The sequence below is a fragment of the Oncorhynchus mykiss genome, chromosome 27 (genome assembly GCF_057628025.1).
Source record: "Oncorhynchus mykiss isolate SJ-2025 chromosome 27, ASM5762802v1, whole genome shotgun sequence".
NCBI lineage: Eukaryota > Metazoa > Chordata > Actinopteri > Salmoniformes > Salmonidae > Oncorhynchus > Oncorhynchus mykiss.
In genome coordinates, this window is record NC_143048.1 from 7,953,146 (window position 1) to 7,980,894 (window position 27,749).

Here is a 27,749-nt window from a genome sequence, read left to right on the forward strand (position 1 = left end):
CAGGATGCAGCACCGACACACCCTGCATGAGAAACTAACTGCGCCAAAACGCCTGGGTTGGAGTGGTGGGGAGAGAGAGAGAGAGAGAGAAGGAAAGAGAAGAGGAGAGGGAGGGTTAGATGCACTGGAGTTTACCTGAGTGACACAGACTGATGTAGGGAGAAAAAGTAGGATTAATCGAAAAAGCGGATGGGCATCTGACCTCAGGACAGAGAGGAGAGTCTCAGCAGCTCATGCCTCGACCCAAACCTTCTCACCTCTCCAGTGAATGAATCAATGGATGAGAGAGATAACCCACACCTGGGCAGTAACCTATTAAGTGATCACTATCGTCACCCTCCCGGTGTTATCCAGACAGCACTGAGGTGCTGCTCTGTGTGTAGTGTACCCAGAGAGGAAGATGGGAGGAATACATGGCATCAATGCTTGGTTGAGTGAAACGAACGACACAACACGGTTTTAAATGAAGGGAATGTCAGCCATTTTGGTTTAATATTCTTACTCCATTTCTATGGTGTCACATCTGATAAGCCTACATTTGATTGTGCAACATTCTGATCTCTTTAAAAAGGTGCTACACAAAGGAAATTACAACGCGCAAGTTGTTTTGGTCCAACAGCTTAGAAAAAAAATTGTTGTTGAAAATATAATTTTACAGCAATTTAGATGGTACAATGACTCCCTACACTATTCAGTGCATGTTTTCGCACATAAACTGAAATTGAGCGAACGGTGTAGAATTTTATCAACCAAGGAAATTAGAGCGATTTCCACTAGATAACACAGCCACTAAGTCAAAAACAGATTCCGCTCCGGAGGGAGAAATCAATAAGCGAATATCACAATACCGGTGGGTAAGTAATATTGCGGAAAAACAATCATTCCACTATTAGCTCAAAATATATTAAATACTTTTCCTGAAATTACAATGCAAAAATTCAAGAAATCCTGCGTAGCACCTTAAAGTATCGACCACAAACATACATTACTCTTTTCACGTAAGGGTCAAACACACAACACCAGTTTGATTTTGTAACTGTGTTTATGTACATATTCATACATGAAGTCTAATGATATACAGTAAGTTGTACTGAAGGCCATGCAGAAATCAAATACATCACACTGCAACTCCATACAGATTATCTCTAGCGACTAACTCGCCGCGTTCCACCATCCAGGTCTCGCATGCTAATGTTCTGTAGCGCAGCAGTCAGGTCAGGATGGTGGATCAGGCTAGAGGATAACCATACCTACAGTGCATTCGTAAAGTATTCAAACCTGATTACTTTTCTCCACGTTACAGCCTGATTCTAAAATTGATAAATGCTAACATTTCCTCGTCAATCTACACATAATATAACAATGCAAAAACAGTTAATTTTTTTGTGCAAAAAAACAAAAAAACAAAAACTGAAAACAGTTATTTTCATAAGTATTCATACCCTTTGCTACGAGACTCAAAATTCAGCTCAGGTGCATCCTGTTTCCATTGATCATCCTTGAGATGTTTCTACAACTTGATGGGAGTCCATCTGTGGTAAATTAAATTGATTGGAAAGGCACACACCTGTCAATATAAGGTCACAGTTGGCAGTGCATGTAAGAGCAAAAACCAAGCCATGAAGTCGAAGGAATTGTCCATAGAGCTTCGAGACAGGATTGTGTCGAGGCAAAGATCTGGGGAAGAGTACCACAAAAATTGTCTGCAGCATTGAAGGTCCCCAAAAACACACTAGCCTCCATCATTCTTAAACGTAAGAAGTTTGGAGGAACCAAGAGTCTTCCTAGAGCTGTCCCCCCGGCCAAACTGAGCAATCGGGGGAGAAGGGCCTAGGTCAGGGAGGTGACCAAGAACCCGATGGTCACTCTGACAGAGCTCCAGAGTTCCTCTGTGGAGATGGGAGAACCTTCCAGAAGGATAACCAACTCTGCAGCACTCTACCAATCAGGCCAGACGGAAGCCACTCCTCAGTAAAAGGTACATGACAGCCCACTTGGAGTTTGCCAAAAGGCACCTAAAGGACTCTCAGACCATGACAACAAGATTTTCTTGCCTGATGAAACCAAGATTGAACTCTTTGGCCTGAATGCCAAGCGTCACGTCTGGAGGAAACCTGGCACCATCCCTACGATGAAGCAGCATCATGCTGTGGGGATGTTTTTCAGCGGCAGGGACTGGGAGACTAGTCAGGATCGACAGAAAGATGAAAGGAGCAAACTAGAGAAATCCTTGATGAAAATCTGCTCCAGAGCGCTCAGGACCTCAGACTGGGGCAAAGGTTCCAACAGGACAACGACCCTAAGCACTCAGCAAGGACAATGCAGGAGTGGCTTCGGGACAAGTCTCCGAATGTCCTTGAGTGGGCCAGCCAGAGCCTGGATCTAACATCTCTGGAGAGACCTGAAAATAGCTGTGCAGCAACGCTACCCATCCAACCTGACAGAGCTTGAGAGGATCTGCAGAGAAGAATGGGAGAAACTCCCCAAATACAGGTGTGCCAAGCTTATACCCAAGAAAACTCGAGGCTGTAATCGCTGCCAAAGGTGATTCAACAAAGTACTGAGTAAAGGGTCAGAACGCTTATGCAAATGTGTAAAATAATTATCCATTTTTTTGCAAAAATGTCTAAAAACCTGTTTTTGCTTTGTTATTATGGAGTATTGTGTAGATTGACGAGGGGGATTTAAAATATATATATATTTTAGAATAAGGCTGTAACGTAACAAAATGTGGGAAAAGTCAAGGGGTCTGAATACTTTCCAAATGCACTGTAAATGTCCATCTCACACAAACACACGGGTTAAACAAATGTTATAGTTTCTCACTAAAATCTCTCCAAAAAGACATGGGGTTCAGGGTGGTAATTATGATTACGTTGTGGCTGCAGCTTTCAAGCCTCGATTGAGTAAAGGTATGAAACAACGATACTTAACAGTTAAAACTAAACTACTCTATAGAAATCCACTATCAAGATTGCATTGAACATGTTTAAATAAAAATAATTAAAACTTATAGCACTTTGACATTTTTTGTTGTTGTTGTCATTTGCTTTATGACAAAAGTATATTGAATCACAAAACCCTTTGGAAATTTTTTTTAAGCCAAAGCCTTTATGGGTTAAAAGAAACGTCTCAATCTAAAATACAGAACGCATAAGAAAAACCCAGACTTTTACACAGAGAAAATCGATTACACAAATATAGACCATTGCTGATTACTTACCTACAGTATTTATACATTATATCGCAAATTCACATAGCGCTAGTTCATCCATTCAACACTGCAACATGGGCTACATCTCCTCATTCTACATCACCAGCATGGATTACTACAGAGAATCCAAGTACTCCTTCGTAATAAATATAGAATAAACTGATAATTGTTAAAGTTTTTTTTTTTTTTACATCAACAAAACCATATTTAGGTGAACACAGCATGAGCTGGCTCAGAGTATGGCTTAGGAATTGTACAGGGCACTTTGATTCATAAAGTAAACATGATCAGGAGTAAATCAACTCAAACGAGGCACTCTTACAGAGTGCCTGTGCAAAATAAAACTACAATTTAAAAAAAAAATCTAACATTGATATTATGAACAAAAAATTAACTCTTTATCCCAGAAATGTAACACAATCACCCACCCACACAGATTAATATCAGAGGTCAGCAAACCACCACCATCCAAAGACATCATGCCTTTCACTGATCCCCTTTATTCCCCCCATCTCTTTGAATGTCATACACACTTCCTCTCAGTCCTCTCTCTCACTCACTCACTCACTCACACACACACCTCGTCACCTTTGCCACTCACACTCTCTACTTGTCTTGGCCTTTGTTGCTGCCGTGGTGCCGGTTGCCATGGGAGTGGTTGGCGCGGTCCCGACAGTCTGGACACTCCTCTCCGTCATCGTCCTCGTCCTCCTCATGTATAATCTCCACCTCCAGGCGTCCGATGTAGAGAGATACCGCACACAGCCAGAAGAGGGCGACGCTGCTCACCACAGCAACATTCAGCAGCACTGCAGGCAGGGAGAGAAGCATCATCCTCCTCAGCGAAAACAGGCTGCCCACGTAGGACGCCCCGCCGAACGATACACACACACCACCCAGGATGAAGAAGGCTGGGGGTGGGGGGAGAGAGAGAGAGAGCGAGAGAGAGAGGTGGATGACCTAAATAAGTAACTTGTGTTTATAATGGGTGTGTTTCAGTAACCTTTAAGGTCTTTTCTCATAATTATGCTTTGCTCCAATAGAATATAGAGCCACATCCCTGGCCCTACTAGTCTCCTTACCATATCCTGCCTCTCGTCCCACATCACTCTGGACGAAAGCGATGACCCCGATCCCGGTGGCCAGGAGTCCGTTCCGGAACCAAGACAGGAACCCTAGAACAGAACAACAGGAATTCTAGCAAAATGCATAGCAAAGTAATTCAATAAATAGCCTAGGTCTTTGAACCTCTTCCTAATCTAAATGTGCAGTTACCAGTTTCGTGGGACTTTTTCAGCATCTGCAGAGCAAAACAAAAATAGCAGTGATTTAGAAAGGTGGTTCATGTCCGCACACACAGATCCTTTCTGTAACGCAGGAGTACATTCAGGTCATTTGGAAAAGCAACAAGGCGAATCAAGTCGCACATCATCTTCTAGAATGGCAAGACTTTACCGTCCCTTTGAACTTACCAAGGCATCCGCCTTATCGAGTTCTGTCAGAAGATGATACTCTGGCATCCGAGCCTTGCCCCATGGCCCCTTCTCAGCCACCCATTTCCGCGACGACCCGTGGACTCTCCTCACCGGCAGTCCCCCGAGGTACTGAGGCCTGACGTGCTTCACAACCCAGGCGAACTGATTTGCAATACGCGGCAGCTGTCTGCACGTAAACCAACTCAAGGCAGCCATAGCTCGCTAAAAACACAACACGACCTTTGCATGCCCTGTGAACTTTCACACTGCAAACGACATACGGAAAGGAGGCGGTGCTCCCGTGCAAACATACTGTTGTAGCGCCGTCCAGCGTTTGTTATCGTAAAATAAACCGTGCCATAATCTTCCTTTATGCAATGTGTATTTTATTTTGTAAATGTTTAACGTAGGCTGTTTCTCCTTTACTACCAGATTTCCTCTCTAGGCGCATCCTGTTAACTTCCTTCTACTTTACCTGCACCTTGTGTTTAGCTCATTCAGCCACCAGAGGGCATCGCTAGACTACAAAACGGATTCCATTATCATAGGGCCAATGAAACAGTTTTAGGGTTTGAAATGGTTTGTGTGTCAGGGTTTCTCCTAGGACCCGAATTAGTGGGGAATATGTGAAAGGTATAAAAACAACCCTTGGACACGGTGAAGCTATCAACTTTTTCTAGAAGGTTCAGTGTAGAGTCTGTGCTGCTTTATTGCTGTGCCCGGCTGTTACGCACGTGTGGGCAACCATTTTGGGGACCATGCATTCTGATGGAAACGAAATGTGGTCAATTGTAGTTAGAAGTTACGTGTTGAGTTTGGTTATCAGTGTTTTTTTTTGAACAACATTTCCAATGTTTCAAAAAAAAGTTATGCCTCTACAGTAATGCCCCTTTTAGTTTCCACTTGGTTTGTGTTTGGATAGGCTTTATAAATGTGCTTAGAATCTCTGACTCTAAATATGTTACAGTAGTGTTGATGTTAGGGGTGTGAATGTTCTCCATGTACAGTGCCTTCAGAAAGTATTCCCACCCCTTTACTTGTTCCACATTTTGTTTTGTTACAGCCTGGATTTAAACTTGATTAAATGTAGATTGTTTTGTCACTGGTCTACACACAATAACCCATAATGTCAGCATTATTTTTATTTTTACAAATGAATTAAAAATGAAAAGCCGAAATGTCTTGAGTCAATAACTATTCAGTCCCTTTGTTATGGCAAGCCTAAATAAGTCCAGGAGTAACAATTTGCTTACGTCACATAAATTGCATATACTCACTCGGTGTGCCATAATAGTGTTTAACATGATTTTTGAACGACTACCTCATCTCTGTAACCCACACACACATTATCTGTAAGGTCCCTCGGTCGAGCAGTACATTTCAAACACAGACTCAAAGCACAAAGACCAGGAAGGTTTTCCAATGCCTCGCAACTATTGGTAGATGTCTCTAAAAAAAAATACATTGGATATTCCTTTGAGCATGGTGATGTTATTAATTACACTTTGGATGGTGTATCAATCACTACAAAGACAAAGGTATCCTTCACAACTAAGTTGCCAGAGAGGAAGGAAACCTTTCAGAGATTTAACCATGAGGCCAATGGTGACTTTAAAACAGTTACAACATTGTAGTTACTCCACAATACTAACCAAAATGACAGTGCAAGGAAGGAAGCATGTACAGAATACAAATATTCCAAAATATGCATTCTGTTTGCAATAAGGCACTGAAGTAAAACTGCAAAAAATAAATGAACTTCATGTCCTGAATACAAAGCGTTATGTATGTATTTTAAATCATGGTGGTGGCTGCATCATGTTATGGGTATGCGCAAGGACTAGGGATTTTTTTTAAGATAAAAATAAACTGAATAGAGCTAAGCACAGGCAAAGTCCTAGATGAAAACCTGGTTCAGTCTGCTTTCCAACAGACACTGGGAGACAAATTCACCTTTCAGCAGGACAATAACCTATAACACAAGGTCAAATATACACTGGAGTTGCTTACCAAGATGACATTGAATGTTTCTAAGTGGCCAAGTTACAGTTTCGACTTCAATTGGCTTGAAAATCTATGGCAAAACTTGAAAATGGCTGTCTAGCAATGATCAACAACCAACTTGACAGAGCTTGAAGAATTAAAAAAATAAATAATGTGCAAATATTGTACAATCCAAGTGTGCAAATATCTTAAGAGACTTACCCAGAAAGGCTCACAGCTGTAATCACTGCCAAAGGTAATTCGGGGTCGAATACTTTTCTAATCAAGATATATTTGTTTTATTATTATTGTTTTATTTTTTTTTACAATTGCTAGAATTTTTCTTCCACTTTGACATTACATAGTATTTTGGGTGGATTGTTGAAAAAAAAGAGGATTAAATAAATGTTTATCCCTCTTTGCAACACAATTATTTTTTGTTGTTGAAAAAGTAAAGGGGTGTGGATACTTTCTGAAGGCACTGTATGTGTCAATGACTGTGTAGCTTACTGCTGCTTTTGGATGTGTGTGTGCGTGCATGTGTGACTGGTCACTGTAGGATAAGTGGGGGACCTCTTCCTGTCGGTCTCTCTGTGCGGTGGGCCCTTTGTCTCCCTGCAGTCCTTGGGGACACCGACCAACCATGCCCGCCCTACCTGACAATTGTTTAGCGTGAGGAGCACGGGGAGGCAGACGGGGGGTCTCAGGAACAAGGGTGTGTGTGTGTGTGTGTTGACAAGGGGCTTTCAGGAAGGCACACAACCCTTTGATGTGATGAGCAGCTGACACTCTGGTCTCAGTCACGCCACCCTACTACTGACCATGCTGGACACACACACGCACACGCACACGCACACGCACACACACACACACACACACACACACACACACACACACACACACACACACACACACACACACACACCAGCTTTAAGATCAGTTTTAGCGTTTACCTGAATAATGCTCAGGGCTAGGGAGGGACGGGAGAAAATCTGATTAGAAACCGAGAGTAATGGAATGAATATATGAAGTTGGTGAAAGCTTTAGGTGGGAGAACCTCTTTAGTTGAAGACAATGGCAGAAGTGTGCTCCAGTACAGAACATACCTCCTAGACCTCTCAGCAGTCAACATCCTGGGTTAGACTAAATGGGTGTCCTGTGTGGCTCACTTGGTAGAGCACGGCACTTGCAATGCCAGGGTTGTGGCTTACAATTCCCACGGAGGACCAGTATTAAAACCACTGTAAATCGCTCTGAATTAGAGTGTCTGCTAAATTCTGTGAAAGAGAAGATGCCAGGGCTTTACTTTATGCTGATCACACTTTTAAAATGGAAGTGCAAACAGTAAATGGTTTTATACTGTGATAATTGAAGGGCAACACACCACGGTACTATTCCAACAGGAACAGTCCATTCAACAAGGCAAGCCTGCTGGTCTGGATGTCTGGGCCCCAGTATCCACAAAGCGCCTCAGAGTACGAGTGCTGATCTAGGATCAGTTTATAATCTCATTAATATGATCTTAAAGTCTAAACTGATCCTAGATCAGCACTCCTACTCTTGAGATGCTTTGGGAGATGGGCCCTGAACACTGAGCAGTGAGATGTTGAGGTTGTGGTTATCAGAAGAGGCGCTTGTGTGGTGACTATATAATTCTGGACTGGCTCCAGGAGTGAGCAGAAAAATAAGTGGATGTGAATGAAGTTTTTTTTCTCCAGGCGAGAAGTGAGAGGCACTCGGACCATTGTCTTGGTGTGTGTTTGTGTGGCTGTGTTAATCTTCCAAATGATGTGTGGGTGGGTCTCACTCTCTCACTGTGTGTGTCTCTCCGTGAGTGCATCTTTGTGTGTGTGTGTGTGTGTGTGTGAGTGGATTTATGTTGGCACATACTGTAGCAGCCGTGTTGGTAGATACGTGATACTGATACGGTTACATAAAGGGGGCTGAGGCTACGAGCATTGAGGTTATGAAACAAGGTAGTAGAGGGAGGAGCAGGTATGGGGTTAGTATAGGGGGAGGGGCAGATTAAGGGGATCTCATAGACTATGTCCCAAATGGCACCCTATTCCTTTGTGCACTACTGGTCAAAAATAGTGCACTGCATAGGGAATAGGGTGTCATTTGGAATGGAACCCTTGAGTTCACTCCGTTCTTCAAAACAATGTGCGATTGCAATGTGTGACCACATTGTAATCTCCTCAACTCTTTAGTGACATGCAATCTGCCAACCTTACCACAGTTTTGTATTCCTCTCTCTATTTCTCTGTCTCTTGCCATTCGTTCCATCGTTATACCTCCCTGTTCTTCCCTCCATCACTCCTGCTGAGACAGGTCTGGGAGAGGAAATGGCTGCATAATTGTGGTTAGAGAGACTGGACTTCTTACTGTATGGCCTCTGTGTGTGTGTGTGTGTGTGTGTGTATAAATAGCATCCATAATTCCCCTGAACGTCCACAGTGTGAAGGTCCATGCTCTGTGTGATATCAGTGATATCAGTGATCAGTGATCAGTGATATCAGACTCTGTCCAGAATCAGAAAGCAGTACTCCATATTCAAGAAGGCAAAATAACAAGTCTTCTTATACAAAAACACGCTTTAATTAAATACTGCAAAATTCTGAAAAAAAATGAGGCAACTTTTTTTGTTCTCATTGTTTTCGTTACTATTGCATCTCAATAACCATATTATCCACAGCATAAAAGCATTTTCTAAATTTCCATTGTTATCATTTACAGATAGCATTTCTGAAAAGTGATATTTTTTACTTCTCTCTTACCCAGTCTGTAACACACACACACACACACACACACACACACACACACACACACACACATACAAAGTCAAGAGCATCCTCACCCCCATTCAAGGCCAGGGTGCACACATGCACAAACAGTCATGTTTAACTAGCCTTGTGGGGACACAAAACATATTCCCTTTCAAAATCCTATTTTCCCTCCCCTAACCCCAAAACCTAACCTTAACCCCAAACCATAATTCAAACCTTAACCCCATAGAACTATACTTATGGGGACTAACAAAATGTCCCCAGTTGGTCAAATTTCTGATTGTTTACTATTCTTGTGGAGACTTCTGGTCCCCACAAGTATAGAAGAAAAAAAACACACACAGCCAGACACACACTGCAGTAGTTTCACACAGACCCTTCTGTGCATTAACGTTTGCTTCTGTGGAATTGAACAAGGTTGACTGAGGGTTTGGGGTCAGGTTAGATTCAGATGTCGTGGTAAACCGTGTCCAATCGATTGTATGTGTGAGTAGACCAGAATGCACTGTAGGTGATGTTGATAGTGCTGATGCAGCCTCTAGTCTTGGTACCAGTAGGGTTGGGGCATACAGGTGCAATTGAGACCACTAAGGTACTAGAAACAGGTTTGCTTGTACAGTACATCTTCTTACACTCCCTCACGCACGTACACAGATACACACAGTTGTACACACGTCAACAAAATACACCCTATAAACATTCAGCAAACCCTGTTTCGACCCGACCCACCGACGGCTTGCACAGGTTCCAGTGTTTTTGTGGAAGTGTCTGTGTGAGCTTTGCGTCGGCGCCGCCTTCAAAACGCTTCACAAACAAAAACACGCTCTTGGAATTGTTACATTGCGTTCCCGACATGGCACACTCCTTAGATTCTCACTGGCTGTCGCACGAACAAACAAACATTATTGAGGAGGCCGCGAAAGCACTTTATCTGTTTGACTAGTCGAGTTAAAAGTCGAGTTGAATAGAGTCTTCATGCTTCTCTGCGTTAAAGAGAGTCTTCAGTCTTCTCTGTACGCTGGTGGCAGGTGGCTAACCCTAACAGTTTCTCCAGCAACTTGACTGCTGGGAGAAGCTGAATGCCACCCTGCTGTATTATATGTAAAGGATCATTTCCTGTGAGGTCACTTCCTCTTTAACGGCGCGTTGTTGATTGACGGCTGGATGTAGCTGAGGCAACATGCTGGATGTGTCACGATGTGTGTGATGGTCAGGACCTCCAAACAAATTTCCCTAACTGTCCTGTTCTAAACTGATGGGAGAGAAGAAAGAAAAAAAATGTTGGGGGAGGTTCTCTTCTGCACTGTTGAACCAATCTAGTACATTTGGAGGAGGAGTTAAGATTGGTAACGTCCAAAAGTGGAAGTCGCGTCACCGGCTCGCTTTCCATTTCCCCTGAAAACCGGATGCAATCGTTTTCTTCCGACCATACAGAGGGTGCTCCTGTCTCCTTAGGCCTGCTTTCTGATTGGACAAAATACCCTCATCTTTTGACTTAGCTGAGAAGATTTCTTTCTAATTATAATATAAACAGCGATGATTATTGAAAGGGCAAAAACTGAAAAACAAGAGCCGGTCCAATCGGTTTCTTGTCTCAAATTTTTTTTTTTTTTACTTCTCTGATGAAGATGAGTCATCTTCATCCTCTTCGGCCCTTATGCCACCTGAGTTAGTCTGACCCTGCCTCGCTCTTCTCACCAACTGATTCCACCGTGTTCCATCTCCGCCCCCTTTCCCTCAACCGCCCAATCAGATGCTGCCGTATTTCCTCACAGCCAATCAAGAGCTGTTTCAGATGACTGACAGAGACAGAGTGGGCAGGGCCTGCTGGGTTTACAGCGTCTCCCCTCAGAATAAAATGTCCAATAGCAGCGCGGGTAGGCACATGCACATCCAGAAAGCACTCGTGGGGGCGTTGGACGGGATTTAGGTTTTGTTGTTTTGAGTGACGGGCACTTGAACACCTTTCTGTCCGGTTGCTATGAACACAAGAAATGGCAGAGGAGACAAGTTTAAATACCTTTTGAAAAGTGGACTGTACAAAGTGCATAAATCATTTCAGGCACACTATTACATGTAAGTCAGACATTCAGAACTGTAACTCACCCAATCTGTACTTCTCTTTGGCCTCGGCCCGCTCCTTGGCATCAAAGTACCAGACAGTGATGGCATAGCTGTAACACACAGATCTGATCAGACTGACAACACAGATTCTCAGCTCAGGAGCAAGTACAGACCAATTCAGTACAGTATAGTACAGTACAGAGTAGGAGAGGCTTGTGCTATACAGTGCATTCGGGAAAGTATTCAGACACCTTGACTTTCTCCACATTTTGTTACGTTACAGCCTTCTCTAATGGATTAAATACATTTTTTCCCGCATCAATCTCACACAATACCCCATAAAGACGAAGTGAAAACAGTTTATTTTTTATTTTTGCAAATGTATAAAAAAAAAGTTACATAAGTTATCAGACCCTTTGCTATAAGACTCGAAATTGAGTCCAGGTGCTTCCTGTTTCCATTGATCATCCTTGAGATGTTTCAACAACTTGATTGGTGGTAAATTCAATTGATTGGACATGATTTGGATACGCACACACCTGTCTATATAAGGTCCCACAGTTGACAGTGCACGTCAGATCAAAAACCAAGCCATGAAATCGAAGGAATTGTCCGCAGAGCTCCGAGACAGGATTGTGTTGAGGCACAGATCTGGGGAAGGGACCAAAACATTTCTGCAGCATTGATGGTCCCCAAGAACACAATGGCCTCCATCATTCTTAAATGGAAGAAGTTTGGAACCACCAAGTGTTACGGTGCGTGAATGAGGACCCAAAAGCGAATCAACTTAAACAGAGCTTCTTTAATTACCACACACAGGTAGGCTCAGATGGACCGGCAGATTCCGACAGGACAGGACAAGGTTACAGCAAACATGACGACAGTCTGGTTCAGGCATGAATGACACAAACAAACAAGAATCCGACAAGGACAGGAGCAGAAACAGAGACAGATATAGGGACCTAATCAGAGGGAAAAAGGGAACAGGTGGGGAACGGGGTGACGAGGTAGTTAGGAGGAGACAGGGCACAGCTGGGGAAAAGAGGGGGAGAAAAGGTAACATAACAACGACCAGCAGAGGGAGACAGGGTGAAGGGAAAGGACAGAGACAAGACAACATGACAGTACATGACAGTACCCCCCCACTCACCGAGCGCCTCCTGGCGCACTCGAGGAGGAAACCTGGCGGCAACGGAGGAAATCATCAATCAGCGCACGGTCCAGCACGTCCCGAGAGGGAACCCAACTCCTCTCCTCAGGACCGTACCCCTCCCAGTCAACTAGGTACTGATGACCAAGGCCCCGAGGACGCATGTCCAAGATTTTACGGACCCTGTAGATAGGTGCGCCCTCGACAAGGATGGGGGGGGGGGGGGGGAAGACGAGCGGGGGCGCGAAGAGCGGGCTTAACACAGGAGACATGGAAGACCGGGTGGACGCGACGAAGATATCGCGGAAGAAGAAGTCGCACTGCGACAGGATTAATGACCTGAGAGATACGGAATGGACCAATGAACCGCGGGGTCAACTTGCGAGAAGCCGTCTTAAGGGGAAGGTTCTGAGTGGAGAGCCAAACTCTCTGACCGCGACAATATCTAGGGCTCTTCGTTCTACGCTTATTAGCAGCTCTCACAGTCTGCGCCCTATAACGGCAAAGTGCAGACCTGACCCTCTTCCAGGTGCGCTCGCAACGTTGGACAAAAGCCTGAGCGGAGGGGACGCTGGACTCGGCGAACTGAGATGAGAACAACGGAGGCTGGTACCCGAGGCTACTCTGAAAAGGAGATAGCCCGGTCGCAGACGAAGGAAGCGAGTTGTGGGCGTATTCTGCCCAGGGGAGCTGTTCTGACCAAGACGCAGGGTTGCGAAAAGAAAGACTGCGTAAGATGCGACCAATAGTCTGATTGGCCCGTTCTGCTTGACCGTTAGACTGGGGGTGAAAGCCGGAAGAGAGACTGACGGAAGCCCCAATCAAACGGCAAAACTCCCTCCAAAATTGAGACGTGAATTGCGGACCTCTGTCCGAAACGACGTCTGACGGAAGGCCATGAATTCTGAAAACATTCTCGATGATGATTTGTGCCGTCTCTTTAGCAGAAGGAAGCTTAGCAAGGGGAATGAAATGAGCCGCCTTAGAGAACCTATCGACAACCGTAAGAATAACAGTCTTCCCCGCTGACGAAGGCAGTCCGGTGACAAAATCTAAGGCGATGTGAGACCACGGTCGAGAGGGAATAGGAAGCGGCCTGAGACGGCCGGCAGGAGGAGAGTTACCGGACTTAGTCTGCGCGCAGACCGAACAAGCAGCCACGAAACGACGCGTGTCATGCTCCCGGGTGGGCCACCAGAAACGCTGGCGAATGGAAGCAAGCGTACCCCGAACGCCAGGGTGGCCGGCTAACTTGGCAGAGTGAGCCCACTGAAGAACGGCCAGACGAGTAGGAACGGGAACGAAAAGAAGGTTCCTAGGACAAGCGCGCGGCGACGGAGTTTGAGTGAGTGCTTGCTTTACCTGCCTCTCAATTCCCCAGACAGTCAACCCGACAACACGCCCCTCAGGGAGAATCCCCTCGGGGTCAGTGGAGGCTACTGAAGAACTGAAGAGACGAGACAAAGCATCAGGCTTGGTGTTCTTAGAGCCCGGACGATAAGAAATCACGAACTCGAAACGAGCGAAAAACAGCGCCCAACGCGCCTGACGCGCATTAAGTCGTTTGGCAGAACGGATGTACTCAAGGTTCCTATGGTCAGTCCAAACGACAAAAGGAACGGTCGCCCCCTCCAACCACTGTCGCCATTCGCCTAGGGCTAACCGGATGGCGAGCAGTTCGCGGTTACCCACATCATAGTTACGTTCCGACGGCGACAGGCGATGAGAAAAATACGCGCATGGGTGGACCTTGTCGTCAGAGAGGGAGCGCTGAGAAAGGATGGCTCCCACTCCCACCTCTGACGCGTCAACCTCGACAACGAACTGTCTAGAGACGTCAGGTGTAACAAGGATAGGAGCGGATGTAAAACGATTCTTGAGGAGATCAAAAGCTCCCTGGGCGGAAACGGACCACTTAAAGCACGTCTTGACAGAAGTAAGGGCTGTGAGAGGAGCTGCCACCTGACCGAAATTACGGATGAAACGACGATAGAAGTTCGCGAAGCCGAGAAAGCGCTGCAGCTCGACGCGTGACTTAGGGACGGGCCAATCAATGACAGCTTGGACCTTAGCGGGATCCATCTTAATGCCTTCAGCGGAAATAACAGAACCGAGAAATGTGACGGAGGAGGCATGAAAAGTGCACTTCTCAGCCTTCACGAAAAGACAATTCTCTAAAAGGCGCTGGAGGACACGTCGAACGTGCTGAACATGAATCTGGAGTGACGGTGAAAAAATCAGGATATCGTCAAGGTAAACGAAAACAAAGATGTTCAGCATGTCTCTCAGGACATCATTGACTAATGCCTGAAAGACAGCTGGAGCGTTAGCGAGGCCGAAAGGAAGAACCCGGTATTCAAAGTGCCCTAACGGAGTGTTAAACGCCGTCTTCCACTCGTCCCCCTCCCTGATGCGCACGAGATGGTAAGCGTTACGAAGGTCCAACTTAGTGAAAAACCTGGCTCCCTGCAGGATCTCGAAGGCTGAAGACATAAGAGGAAGCGGATAACGATTCTTCACTGTTATGTCATTCAGCCCTCGATAATCTATGCAGGGGCGCAGAGACCCGTCCTTCTTCTTGACAAAAAAAAACCCCGCTCCGGCGGGAGAGGAGGAGGGGACTATGGTACCGGCGTCAAGAGCTACAGACAAATAATCTTCGAGAGCCTTACGTTCGGGAGCCGACAGAGAGTATAGTCTACCCCGGGGGGGGGTGGTTCCCGGAAGGAGATCAATACTACAATCATACGACCGGTGTGGAGGAAGAGAGGTGGCCCTGGACCGACTGAACACCGTGCGCAGATCGTGATATTCCTCCGGCACCCCTGTCAAATCACCAGGCTCCTCCTGTGAAGAAGAGACAGAGGAAACAGGAGGGATAGCAGACATTAAACATTTCACATGACAAGAGACGTTCCAGGAGAGGATAGAATTACTAGACCAATTAATGGAAGGATTATGACAAACTAGCCAGGGATGGCCCAAAACAACAGGTGTAAAAGGTGAACGAAAAATTAAAAAAGAAATGGTTTCACTATGATTACCAGAAACAGTGAGGGTTAAAGGTAGCGTCTCACGCTGAATCCTGGGGAGAGGACTACCATCCAGGGCGAACAAGGCCGTGGGCTCCTTTAACTGTCTGAGAGGAATGTCATGTTCCCGAGCCCAGGTCTCGTCCATAAAACAGCCCTCCGCCCCAGAGTCTATTAAGGCACTGCAGGAAGCTGACGAACCGGTCCAGCGTAGATGGACCGACAAGGTAGTGCAGGATCTTGAAGGAGAGACAGGAGTAGTAGCGCTCACCAGTAGCCCTCCGCTTACTGACGAGCTCTGGCCTTTTACTGGACATGAAGTGGCAAAATGACCAGCGGAACCGCAATAGAGACAGAGGCGGTTGGTGATTCTCCGTTCCCTCTCCTTAGTCGAGATGCGGATACCTCCCAGCTGCATGGGCTCAGCACCCGAGCCGGCAGAGGAAGATGGTAGTGATGCGGAGAGGGAGGCGACGGAGAGCGCGAGCTCCTTTCCACGAGCTCGGTGACGAAGATCAACCCGTCGCTCAATGCGAATAGCGAGTTCAATCAAGGAATCCACGCTGGAAGGAACCTCCCGGGAGAGAATCTCATCCTTTACCTCTGCGCGGAAACCCTCCAGAAGACGAGCGAGCAAGGCCGGCTCGTTCCAGCCACTGGAGACAGCAAGAGTGCGAAACTCAATAGAGTAGTCTGTTATGGATCGATTGCCTTGACATAGGGAAGACAGGGCCCTGGAAGCCTCCTCCCCAAAAACAGATCGATCAAAAACCCGTATCATCTCCTCCTTAAAGTCTTGATACTGGTTAATACACTCAGCCCTTGCCTCCCAGATTGCCGTGCCCCACTCACGAGCCCGTCCAATAAGGAGAGATATGACGTAGGCGACACGAGCAGTGCTCCTGGAGTAAGTGTTGGGCTGGAGAGAAAACACAATATCACACTGGGTGAGGAACGAGCGGCATTCAGTGGGCTCCCCAGAGTAACACGGCGGGTTATTGATTCTGGGCTCCGGAGATTCGAAAGCCCTGGAAGTGACCGGTGGATCGAGGCGGAGATGGTGAACCTGTTCTGTGAGGTTGGAGACTTGGGTGGCCAGGGTCTCAACGGCATGTCGAGCAGCAGACAATTCCTGCTTGTGTCTGCCTAGCATCGCTCCCTGGATCTCGACGGCTGAGTGGAGAGGATCCGAAGTCGCTGGGTCCATTCTTGGTCGGATTCTTCTGTTACGGTGCGTGAATGAGGACCCAAAAGCGAATCAACTTAAACAGAGCTTCTTTAATTACCACACACAGGTAGGCTCAGATGGACCGGCAGATTCCGACAGGACAGGACAAGGTTACAGCAAACATGACGACAGTCTGGTTCAGGCATGAATGACACAAACAAACAAGAATCCGACAAGGACAGGAGCAGAAACAGAGACAGATATAGGGACCTAATCAGAGGGAAAAAGGGAACAGGTGGGGAACGGGGTGACGAGGTAGTTAGGAGGAGACAGGGCACAGCTGGGGAAAAGAGGGGGAGAAAAGGTAACATAACAACGACCAGCAGAGGGAGACAGGGTGAAGGGAAAGGACAGAGACAAGACAACATGACAGTACATGACACCAAGACTCTTCCTAGAGGTAAGCCGCCCGACCAAACTGTGCAATCGGGGGGAGAAGGGCCTTGGTCAGGGAGGTGACCAAGAACCTGATGGTTACGTTAACAGAGCTCCAGAGTTCCTCAGTGGAGATGGGAGAACCTTCTAGATGGATAACCATCTCTACAGCACTCCATCTGCCAGGCCTTTATGGTAGAGTTTCCAGACGGAAGCCACTCCTCAGTAAAAGCACATGACAGCCCGTCTGGAGTTTACAAAAAGGCACCTAAAGGACTCTCAGACCATGAGAAACAAGATTCTCTGGTCTGATGAAACTAAGATTGAACTCTTTGGCCTGAATGCCAAGAGTCACATCTGGAGGAAGCCTGGCACCATCCCTATGATGAAGCATGGTGGTGGCAGCATCATGCTGTGGGGATGTTTTTCAGCATCAGGGACTGGGAGACTCTTCGGGATCAAGGAAAAGATGAATGGAGCAAAGTACAAAGAGATCCTTGATGAAAACCTGCTTCAGAACACTCAGGACCTCAGACTGGGGTGACCTTCCAACAGGACAATGACTCTAAGCACACAGACAAGACAGCGCAGGAGTGGCTTTCGGGACAAGTCTCTGAATGTCCTTGAGTGGCCCAGCCAGAGCCCAGACTTCAACCCGATCGAATATCTCTAGCGAGACCTGAAAATAGCTATGCAGCGACGCTCCTCATCCAAGCTGACAGAGCTTGAGAGGATCTGCAGAGAAGAATGGGAGAAACTCCTCAAATACTGGTGTGCCAAGCTTGTAGCGTCATACCAAAGAACACTTGAGGCTGTAATTACTGCCAAATGGGCTTCAACAAAGTACAGAGTAAAGGGTCTGAATACTTATGCAAATGTTGTATTTCAGTTTTTTATAAATTAGCAAACATTTCTAAAAAAACAGTTTTTGTAGATTGATGAGGGAAAAAAAACAATTTAATAAATTTTTGAATAAGGCTGTAATGTAACAAAATGTGGAAAAAGTCAAGGGGTCTGAATACTTTCCAAATGCACAGTATACTGTATTGGCAGTGGAGGGTTAAGTCAGAGCTGGTTTTGGACAGTGGAGGGTTAAGTGAGGGTTGCCTCTCCTGTGAGGCTTCTCAGTGGGGTTGTGTTGTTTATTCCTGTCTCTCTCCCTCAAGCCCGAGAGCTGCAATTGAACCGACGACTGCCCCCCTACCGCCCTCCTCCCTCCCTCCCTCCACCCCTGAACCCAATCCCAGTCAGGAAATACGTTCTTCCTGTCCTGAGCCCCACCTCACCCCCCAGCTGTCAGACAGAGAGGAGAGGACTAACTAATGAACTAGAATCAAGCCAATGACGTGTCACATTTTTGTGGTGTTCTTCTGACTAATGCGTTCCAGGATTCAGCACGTAGATGAAAACAATCTTGTGCATGATCACAACATCAGTCTGAATAGGCTTTGGCTGAGTTCATACTTCTCTCAACAGTGGATCATCAGCATGAGAGTGGATCTATAATCTGTTAAAGGGATACGTCGGGATTTTGGCAACAAAGCCTTTTATCTACTTCTCCAGAGTCCGATGAACTCGCGGAAACCATTCTTATGTCTCTGCGTGCAGTTTTGAAGGAAGTTGCTAACTAGCGTTAGCGCACGCTAGTAGATACCATAGACTGCCAGTCATTGTGCTAACGCTAAGTAGCATTGAGTGGCTAAACTACCTCTAACTTCCTTCATACTGGATACCGAGACATAAAAATGGTATCCAATGAGTTCATCTGACAAATCCAAAGTATCCCTTTAATAGAGCAGGTAAATGTTTCCCCAACAACATTAGGAGCCTTTAGTGAACATATACTGTCCTGTGCTGTGTGTGAAGGAAGTAAAGTGGGTTAGAGGTCGTAAGGGCTCGGCAGAGAGAAGAAGTGTGGGGGTGGTGAGTGGATGTGGTTATGTTCAAACCATGTGGCACACATCCAAATGAAATGTATTTGTCACATGCACCGAATACAACAGGTGTAGACATTACAGTGAAATGCTAACTTACAAGCCCTTAACCAACCATGCAGTTTTAAGACAAATAAGTGTTCAGTAAAAAAATGGATAAGTAAAAAATGTTTTAAAAAAAACGAATAGCTAAAGAGCAGCAGTAAAATAACAGTAGCGAGGCTATATAGAGAGAGTACCGGTACAGAGTCAATGTGCAGGGGCACGGGTTAGTTGAGGTAATTGAGGTAATATGTACATGTAGGTAGAGTTAAAGCGATTATGCATAGATAATAACCAGAGTAGCAGCAGCAGCGTAAAAAGAGGGGGAGGTGTGAATGCAAATAGTCTGAGTAGCCATTTGATTAGCTGTCCAGGAGTCTTATGCCTTGGGGGTAGAAGCTGTTACGAAGCCTTTTGGACCTAAACTCCTGTACCGCTTGCCATGCGGTAGCAGAGAGAAACAGTCTATGACTAGGGTGGCTGGAGTATGTGACCATTTTTAGGGCCTTCATCTGAAGGGAGATCCTGGATGGCAGGAAGCTTGGCCCCCAGTGATGTACTGGGCCGTACGCACTACCCTCTGTAGTGCCAGATAGTCGGAGGCCGTGCAGTTGCCATACCAGGCAGTGATGCAACCAGTCAGGATGCTCTCGATGGTGCAGCTGTAGAACTTTTTGAGGATCTGAGGACCCATGCCAAATAAGATTCGTCATGCCCTCTTCACAACGGTCTTGATGTGTTTGGACCATGATTATTATCGTTAATTTTTCCTTTTCGTTAGGGGTAATATGATAGTTTGTTAGTGATGTTGACAGCTCTCAACCTGCTCCACTACAGCCCTGTCAATGAGAATTGGGACATGCTCGGTCCTCTTTTTCCTGTAGTCCACAGTCATCTCCTTTGTCTTGATCACGTTGAGGGAGAGGTAGTTATTATGGCTCCACATGGCCAGGTCTCTGACCTGTCTCATCGTTGTCGGTGATCAGGCCTACCACTGTTGTGTCTTTGGCAAACTTAATGATGGTGTTGGAGTCGTGCTTGGCCACGTAGTCATGGGTGAACAGGGAGTACAGGAGGGGACTGAGCATGCACCCCTGAGGGGCCCCCGTGTTGAGGATCAGCGTGGTAGATGTGTTGTTACCTACCCTTACCACCTGGGGGCGGCCCGTCAGGAAGTCCAGGATCCAGTTGCAAAGGGAGGTGTTTAGTCCCAGGATCCTTAGCGTAGTGATGAGCTTTGTGGGCACTATGGTGTTGAATGCTGAGCTGTTGTCAATAAAAAGCATTCTCACATAGGTGTTCCTTTTGTCCAGGTGGGAAAGGGCAGTGTGGAGTGCAATAGAGATTGCATAATCTGTGGATCTGTTGGGGCGGTATGCAAATTGGAGTAGGTCTAGGGTTTCTGGGATAATGGTGTTGATGTGAGCCATCACCAGCTTTTCAAAGCACTTCATGGCTACGGACGTGAGTGCTACGGGTAAAGTAGTCATTTAGGCAGGTTACCTTAGTGTTCTTGGGCACAGGGACTATGGTGGTCTGCTTGAAACATGTTGGTATTACAAACTCAGTCAGGGAGAGGTTGAAAATGTCAGTGAAGACACTTGACAGTTGGTCAGCGCATGCTCTGAGTACACGTCCTGGTAATCCATCTGAATGTTGACCTGTTTAAAAGGTCTTACATCGGCCACGGAGAGCGTGATCACACAGTCGTCTGGAACAGCTGATACTCTCATGCATGCTTCAGTGTTGCTTGCCTCAAAGAAAGCATATAATTAATTTAGTTCTTCTGGTAAGCTCGTGTCACAGCTCGGGCTGTGCTTCCCTTTGTAGTCTGTAATAGTTTGTAAGCCCCGTCACATCCAACGAGTGTGTTGCCTGTAATCCATGGCTTCCGGTGGGGGTATGTATGTACGGTCACTGTGGGGATGACGCCATCAATAAACTTATTGATGAAGCCAGTGACTGATGTGGTGTACTTCTCAATGCCATCGGAAGAATCCCGGAACATTTTCCAGTCTGTGCTAGAAAAACAGTCCTGTAGCTTAGCATCTGCGTCATCTGACCACTTCTTTATTGACTTCTTTAAGTCCCCAGCCTCTAGGAGCGCCACCTCTGGATGAGCGTTTTCCTGTTTGCTTATGGCCTAATTCAGCACATTGAGTGTGGACTTAGTGCCAGCATCGGTTTGTGGTGGTAAATAGACAGCTACGTGGTCTACAGCTTATCATGAGATTCTCTACCTCAGGTGGCCAAAACCTCGAGACTTCCTTAATATTAGATTTTGTGCACCAGCTGTTACAAATCTACACAGACCGGCACCTCTCGTCTTACCGGAGGCATCTGTTCTATCTTGCCGATTCAGCGTAAACCCTGCCAGCTGAATTTTATCCATGCTGTCGTTCAGCCACGACGACTTGGTGAAACACAAGATATTACAGTTTTTATTGTGTGTGTGTGTGTGTGTGTGTGTGTGTGTGTGTGTGTGTGTGATTGAATACAGTGCGTCTCAGTGAGCATGCAGTGACTATGTAAGTGTACATACTGTATCACCTATCTGACCCAGTGTGAGTCTATGTCAGCGTGCGTGTGTGTGTGTGTGTGTTGGGAGAGGCCATACGGGAACGCCTGGTGCTCAAACTGATGACGTATGTCACGTAGCTGAGAGTCGAGTGGATAGGTTCAGTCAGTCATCCTGATATGCCCTTCGGAACTAGCTAATTTATCCTGGCAACAACAGTGATGAAATGAAAGAGATTTTGATGGAGGGAGAAGGGAGAAATAACTTGTAGTGGTCACCATCTGAATGTCACCGTGACAAGCCAATTAGCTAACGTGACGACAAGCAGGTGCAAATGACCATTGCAATGGCGTTGTATCGAGGTGCTATGTAGCTGCTTCCCATCCGGCAGCTGTACCACGTCGCTGGAGGGAGTTCATGTAGCCAATTTGTTCCATCCCACTTGATTTTACTTAGAGTAGAATAGCAGCCTACACAAGAAGAACTTGTAATACTGCCTTGGTAGTAACCATCTGGATGTCACCATGATACAGTCTAACGTTACTGCTCAACGGGGAGAGTTTGTGTCGTATGCTCGCAACACAGCAACACCAAGGCGCATAATGTCCTTTGCCCCAGCTCGACCAGCACTGCTGTATGGCAGTGAGGAGAGGGAAGTAGCTAGATATCCTGGCCTGATATTGGCTACGCTGACAGGTAAAGCATGGTTTTCACCGAAAATGTGCAACTACGGCATTAACGTCTACAAAAAAAGGATTCTGAACACTCTCCCAAGTCACAACTTCGGCAGACAAGTTTCTAATTCTCACTGAGCTTTCTAGCTACACGCATAAATTAGCTGGCTGGGAAGGGCTCATCAGGACGACTGACGGAACTGACTGAAGCCAATCCGTTCGTCTCCCCTCGACTCTCAGCTGCGCGACATACGTCATCAATTTGGGCACCAAGCGTGTCCGTATATACCCTTTCTTGGGTGCGTGGCTGCATGTGTGGTCACAGTGGTTACTCACCGTGTAGCGTAGGCTGGCTTAACCTCGTGTGGGTTCCTGCGGTCGGACCAGAAGATAAGCAGACGGTCAAACAGCGGTTCTATGTTGGCCACCACACTCTTCCCCTCTGGATAGATCTGCAGCAGACCTCCTTGAACCTGACCACACACACAAATAGGTTTCCTGTTGGATGCACAGTGTCTTATCCATAGCCTTGAGGTTAGAGAGGCAGGGAAATCTGGTGGCACTGTAAAGTACAGTATATCAGATGTATATTTTTTTTCACCTTTATTTAACCAAGTAGGCCAGTTGAGAACAAGTTCTTATTTACAACTGCGACCTGGCCAAGATAAAGCAAAGCAGTGCGACAAAAACAACACAGAGTTACACATGGGATGAACAAACATACAGTCAATAACATAATAGAAAAAATATATATACAGGATGACCAGTGAAATATACCTGCTGGAGCGCGTGCTACGGGTGGGTGTTGCTATGGTGACCAGTGAGCTGAAATGAAGTGGGGATTTACCTAGCAAAGACTTATAGATGACCTGGAGCCAGGGGGTTTGGCGACGAATATGAAGCGAGTGCCAGCCAACGAGAGCATACAGGTCTCAGTGGTGAGTAGTATATGAGGCTTTGGTGACAAAACGGATGGCACTGTGATAGACTACATCCAATTTTTTGAGTAGAGTGTTGGAGGCTATTTTGTAAATGACATCGCCAAAGTCTAGAATTGGTAGGATCAGATTTACGAGGGTATGTTTAGCAGCAAAAGTGAAGGAGGCTTTATTGCAAAATAGGAAGCCGATTCTAGATGTAATTTTCAATTAGAGATTCTTAATGTGATTCTGGAGGGTTTACAGTATAACCAAACACCTAGGTATTTGTAGTTGTCCACATATTCTAAGTCAGAACCGTCCAGAGTAGTGATGCTAGTCGGGCGGGCGGGCAGCAATCGGTTGAAGAGTATGCATTTAGTTTTACTTGCATTTAAGAGCAGTTGGAGGCCACAGAAGGAGTGTTGTATGGCATTGAAGCTCGTCTGGAGGTTTGTTAACCTGTTGAAACTCTGGGGGCAGTATTTCATTTTTGGATGAAAAACGTTCCCGTTTTAAACAAGATATTTTGTCACGAAAAGATGCTCGACTATGCATATAATTGACAGCTTTGGAAAGAAAACACTCTGACGTTTCCAAAACTGCAAAGATATTATCTGTGAGTGCCACAGAACTGATGCTACAGGCGAAACCAAGATGAAATTTCAAACAGGAAATGCCCCAGATTTTGGAGGCGCTGTGTTCCAATGTCTCCTTATATGGCTGTGAATGCGCAAGGAATGAGCCTACACTTTCTGTCGTTTCCCCAAGGTGTTTGCAGCATTGTGACGTATTTGTAGGCATATCATTGGAAAATTGACCATAAGAGACTACATTTACCAGGTGTCCGCTGGATGTCCTCCGTCGAAACTATTGCGTAATCTCCAGGTGCGTGCATTTTACCATTTGGATCAGAGGAGAAACCAAACGGCCACGCGTGATTTATCATCGAATAGATATGTGAAAAACACCTTGAGGATTGATTCTAAACAACGTTTGCCATGTTTCTGTCGATATTATGGAGTTAATTTGGAAAAAAGTTTGCCGTTGTAATGACTGAATTTTCGTTTTTTTTTCTCAGTCAAACATGATGAACAAAACGGAGCGATTTCTCCTACACAAATAATCGTTTTGGAAAAACTGAACATTTGCTATCTAACTGAGAGTCTCCTCATTGAAAACATCCAAAGTTCTTCAAAGGTAAATTATTTTATTTGAATGCTTTTCTTGTTTTTGTGAAAATGTTGCCTGCTGAATGCTAGCCTTAATGCTATGCTAGCTATCAATACTCTTACACAAATGCTTGTTTAGCTATGGTTGAAAAGCATTTTTTGAAAATCTGAGATGACAGTGTTGTTAACAAAAGGCTAAGCTTGTGAGCTAATATATTCATTTCATTTGCAATTTTCATGAATAGTTAACGTTGCGTTATGGTAATGAGCTTGAGGCTATAATTACGCTCCCAGATACGGGTTTTTTTCTTAGCCAAACGTGATGAACAAAACGGAGCGATTTCTCCTACACAAATAATATTTTTGGAAAAACTGAACATTTGCTATCTAACAGAGTCTCCTCATTGAAAACATCCGAAGTTCTTCAAAGGTAAATTATTTTATTTGAATGCTTTTCTTGTTTTTGTGAAAATGTTGCCTGCTGAATGCTAGGCTTAATGCTATGATAGCTATCAATACTCTTACACAAATGCTTGTGTAGCTATGGTTGAAAAGCATTTTTTGAAAATCTGAGATGACAGTGTTGTTAACAAAAGGCTAAGCTTGTGAGCCAATTTATTTATTTCATTTCATTTGCGATTTTCATGAATAGTTAACGTTGCGTAATGGTAATGATCTTGAGGCTATAATTACGCTCCCGGATACAGGTTTGCTCATCGCAACAGGTTAACACAGTGTCCAAAGAAGGGCCAGAAGTATACAGAATGGTGTCATCTGCGTAGAGGTGGATCCGAGACAACAAGAGCGACATCATTGATATATACAGAGAAAAGAGTCGGCCCGAGAATTGAACCCTGTGGCACCCCAACAGAGACTGCCAGATGTCCGGACAACAGGCCCTCCGATTTGACATGGTTGGTGATCTGTTTGTTAACTTGGCTTTCTAAGACTTTAGAAAGGCAGGGCAGGATAGGTATAGGTCTGTAACAGTTTGGGTCTAGTGTGTCTCCCCCATTGAAGGGGGGATGACCGCGGCAGCTTTCCAATCTTTAGGGATTTCAGACGATACGAAAGAGAGGTTGAACAGGCTAGTAATAGGGGTTGCAACAATTGCGGCGGATAATTTTAGAAAGAGAGGGTCCAAATAGCCTAGCCCATCTGATTCGCAGGGGTCCAGGTTTTGTAGCTTTCAGAACATCAGCTATCTGGATTTGGGTGAAGGAGAAGCGGGGGTGGGGGGGGGCTTGGGCAAGTTGCTGTGGGGGGTACAGAGCTGTTGGCCGGGGTAGGGGTAACCAGGTGAAAAGCATGGCCAGCCGTAGAAAAATGCTTATTGAAATGATCGATTATCGTAGATTTATTGGTGGTGACATTGTTTCCTAGCCTCAGCGCAGTGGACAGCTGGGAGGAGGTGCTCTTATTCTCCATGGACTTTCCAGTGTCCCAAAACTTTTTGGAGTTTGTGCTACAGGATGCAAATTTCGGTTTGAAAAAGCTAGCCTTTGCTTTCCTAACTGACTGTGTATATTGGTTCCTAACTTCCCTTAAAAGTTGCAATTCGCGGAGGCTATTTGATGCTAATGCAGTACGCCACAGGATGATTTTGTACTGGTCAAGGGCAGTCAAGTCTGGAGTGAACCAAGGGCTATATCTGTTCTTAGTTCTACATTTTTTTGAATGGGGCATGCTTTTTTAAGATGGTGAGGAAAGCACTTTTTAAAGAATAACCAGGCATCCTCTACTGATGGGATGAGGTCTTTATCTTTCCAGGATACCCGGGCCAGGTTGATTAGAAAGGCCTGCTCGCTGAGGTGTTTTAGGGAGCGTATGACATTGATGAGGGGTGGTCGTTTGACTGCGGACCCATTACAGACGCAGGCAATGGAACAGTGATTGCTGAGATCCTGGTTGAAGACAGAGGAAGTGTATTTAGAGGTCAGGTTGGTCAGGATGATATCTATGAGGGTGCCCGTGTTTATGGATTTAGGGTTGTACCTGGTAGGTTCCTAGATAATTTGTGTGAGATTGAGGGCTTCTTGCTTCGATTGCAGGGCGGCCGGGGTGTTAAGCATATGCCAGTTTAGGTCACCTAACAGTACAAACTCTGAAGATAAATGGGGGGCAATCAATTCACATATGGTGTCCAGGGCACAGCTGGGGGCTGGGGGGGTCTATAACAAGCAGCAACAGTGAGAGACTTATTTATTAATGTATGAGACTCAATTTTCTATTGTACCTTGACATCCCAGTTCTTGTTGAGATAATAAATGCAGGTGATGCAGCGGCCATCACCGTTAGGGTTGTCCACGTGACGGATGTACCCCGTGCCGTTACCTGGGTAACAGGCCACCATAGCCTGAGGAGAGAAGGCAGGGATGTTTAACAGACGGTTACAGTAAGAACACACACCTCTCAAGACTGCCCTTAAAAGAGTGACTGCCCCTAAAAAAAACAAAAAATGCCCTTAAACTGCATCGATATGAGTCAGAAACATTTGTTCTAGTGTCAAAGTTGACTACAAATTGTAAATATGATCATAAGGTCAGTCTCGTCTAAAATGGTGTTTGGAACATCAGTGCGAGTAAATGAAGGTTGGGTTTGGAATACAATTATGTCAACAAATTACATCCCCTTTTTGCAAGCTCCACAGTGCAAATTGCACCTCCGCCTACTTCGCTTTTCTTTATTGAATGGGGCTCGGTTGTTACACCCCCCCCCAGCCAACCACTATGGTTTGTATGCTCTTCCGAAGGACCCTATATCATGCAGAATAGGTGGTTGGATTTCGTTGGTCCCCAGTGGTGGTGAGTATACTGGTAGCTAGACAGACTGCTAGTTATGTATATTTTCATAAACATTATCACTATCCAGGCTGTATCACAACCGGCCGTGATTGGGAGTCCCATAGGGCGGCGCACAATTGGCCCAGCGTCGTCCGGGTTTGGCTGGTGTAGGCCATCATTGTAAATACGAATTTGTTCTTAACTTACTTGCCTAGTTAAATAAAAGGTCAAATATTATTATTATCACCAGCATAGCTGACATTAGCTAGGTAGCTACCTAACTAGCTAGCTAGCTAACATTATCCGAGTTGTATTGAGGTAGGTTTTGCCTATGAAACACGATAACTTCACCATCACGATTGCGATCATCATGATTGTGATGTTGCCAGATTGACTTTAGAT

General features: G+C 45.6%; 2 protein-coding genes across 3 annotated transcripts in view; both read right to left on the minus strand.

The window, feature by feature from the left end:
- Positions 1-1,023: 1,023 nt before the first annotated feature.
- On the minus strand, positions 1,024-5,184 carry LOC110507435 (transmembrane protein 160). Its single transcript, XM_021587426.3, has 4 exons — positions 4,687-5,184; positions 4,490-4,514; positions 4,297-4,389; positions 1,024-4,125 (listed from the first exon to the last, which is right to left on the minus strand). Exons 1-4 carry the CDS (start codon positions 4,903-4,905, stop codon positions 3,821-3,823), a joined length of 642 nt encoding a protein of 213 aa, XP_021443101.1. The 5' UTR covers positions 4,906-5,184; the 3' UTR covers positions 1,024-3,820.
- Positions 5,185-9,248: 4,064 nt separating this feature from the next.
- LOC110507058 (egl-9 family hypoxia-inducible factor 2) overlaps positions 9,249-27,749 on the minus strand; it is a 38,203-nt gene continuing 19,702 nt past the window's right edge. The window contains exons 3-6 of one of the 2 annotated variants that reach the window (XM_036965633.2): positions 26,801-26,920; positions 22,812-22,948; positions 11,565-11,632; positions 9,249-11,437 (exon numbers count right to left, since the gene is read on the minus strand). In XM_036965633.2, the coding sequence (XP_036821528.2) occupies positions 11,385-11,437; positions 11,565-11,632; positions 22,812-22,948; positions 26,801-26,920 (378 nt within the window). In that variant the 3' untranslated portion in view covers positions 9,249-11,384. The remainder of the gene's footprint in view (positions 11,438-11,564; positions 11,633-22,811; positions 22,949-26,800; positions 26,921-27,749) is intronic. The other variant, XM_090224315.1, reaches the window with a different exon arrangement.